We start from the raw sequence: 1,656 nt of genomic DNA on the forward strand, positions 1-1,656 counted from the left end.
CCCCCCCCCCCCCGGTTATTATTTCTGTCGGGAATGCCGGACAATTTGTCCGGGTTTTGTGCCAGGTGTCTGTGGTTGGGTGATGGCGGTGTTTTCACGTCTGAAGAAAGTGGAGGTGGGCAGGAGTATCGTGGTCGACGGCGGCCGGGTGGTGCGTTGCCGGATGGGTGGGAATTCTTCAAAGAGTTTCAGCGTCCCATCTGGTTCGTGATGAGGGGGCAAGACGACGAAGGCGTCGTAGGCGACTATGTATTAGGCTGGCTGACCATGAAGTGTCCCCTAGACCGCGTGTTCGAGACAGCCCTCAAGTCCAAACAGGAAGAATTCTCCACCAAGTCAACCGCGCAGTGCACCGTCCCTACCCATAGAGCAGAACGGCGAGAAGCCGAAAAGCGACGCACATGTTTCTACCGATATTTCGACTTGCTCGAAGCTGGCCAGCTGAGCAGACATATTCAAACCAAGCTTGGTGGAGCCCGAACCAAGTTTGTAAACGAAACCAAATTTGGAACTGGAGCCAAGTGCAATAAAACAATGGAAGGTGAGGCTATGGTAAATGATGAGGCCGTGGGACAGTGGAGCGGGACGGTGGGTCGGCCGGCGCTGGTAGCATTGATAAATTTGTGCGCGACCCCGCGGTATTATGACCCGGAGGATCTGGGGTCGATAGATTACCGCTGGTTTAAATTCGATGGTGGCGGTCACGTGTTACGGGAGCGGGAGATCCGGCGGTTCTACGAGCTGTTCCTGGGCATTTTACTGACCCGGGGAGTTTTCATCCCGCAGCCGTTCGGGCGACCATCCGATTGGCTACATGACCCAGCAGTACTCAAACAGCAACTCAGTCGGCTACCTCAACACCCCATTGCAGCCATCCACTGTACCCATGGAGTCAACCGCACTGGCTATTGCACACTCCTGCTCCTCTGCGCTTTCGGACTCCGCGATCTCCAAACCGGACTCGACATCTTCTTCAAGGCCCGCGGACACGATATCAATAAAGACGTCTTCATAGAACATATCCGCGATAAGTTCTTTGCAAACTCCTCTCCTCATACAGACAACTACACCCATCACATACTTGGTGAGTCTTGTTTTTTTACGCTCTAACTCTGAGTCTTGCCACCGAGTCCTACCACCACACTCCGAGTCCTACCACCACACTCCGAGTCTTGTTACCACACGCGCAATTATTTCCCCATCCACTTGGCACGGTTTCCGGAACGAATATAAAATGGAGGTCTCGACAAGCGCGGCTGCGAGGCGGCGGGGAGCGTCGAGAGTTGCGGCGCGGCAGCGCGGAGAAGAGATGGTTCGGCGGTCGTTGCGGGAGTCGTTGAGTATATTCGGGGAGACGCACACCCCACCGCCGCCGACATTGGGCGAGCTGGCTTTGTGGCGACAAAAGACGGAGCGGATGCATGGTGCCCTGTTGGGTAACTACCCGTCGCTGGTACCGCGGCCGGACGTGTTGGCGAATGGTTCTTTCGCAGACGCGGCCCTCAAAACGCTGTACGATGCTCACGTCAGCGCCTTAAACAGACCCCTGGGAACCGCCGCGAGCCAACTCCGAGACACCCTTTTGACCCAGTTGGCGGCAGGGGCAGGGTCGCAGTTGGCGGCAGGGACGCAGTTGGCGGCAGGGACGCAGTTGGC

The 1,656-nt window shown here is 56.7% G+C and overlaps 2 protein-coding genes across 2 annotated transcripts; both read left to right on the plus strand.

Moving 5' to 3' along the window:
* Nucleotides 1-33: 33 nt before the first annotated feature.
* GNI_162230 (hypothetical protein) lies at nucleotides 34-1,110 on the plus strand (the record flags this gene model as incomplete). The annotated part of the gene is made up of 1 exon (XM_011134770.1): nucleotides 34-1,110. The coding sequence occupies one exon, from the start codon at nucleotides 34-36 to the stop codon at nucleotides 1,108-1,110; it is 1,077 nt and encodes a 358-aa protein (XP_011133072.1).
* A 199-nt stretch (nucleotides 1,111-1,309) lies between these two features.
* Nucleotides 1,310-1,525, plus strand: GNI_162240 (hypothetical protein; the record flags this gene model as incomplete). Its single annotated transcript, XM_011134771.1, has 1 exon — nucleotides 1,310-1,525. A coding segment is annotated over one exon (216 nt), but the record flags the coding sequence as incomplete, so codon positions are not given.
* Nucleotides 1,526-1,656: the final 131 nt, after the last annotated feature.

The sequence above is a fragment of the Gregarina niphandrodes genome (assembly GCF_000223845.1).
Source record: "Gregarina niphandrodes unplaced genomic scaffold scaffold00050, whole genome shotgun sequence".
Classification (NCBI taxonomy): Eukaryota; Apicomplexa; class Conoidasida; order Eugregarinorida; family Gregarinidae; genus Gregarina; species Gregarina niphandrodes.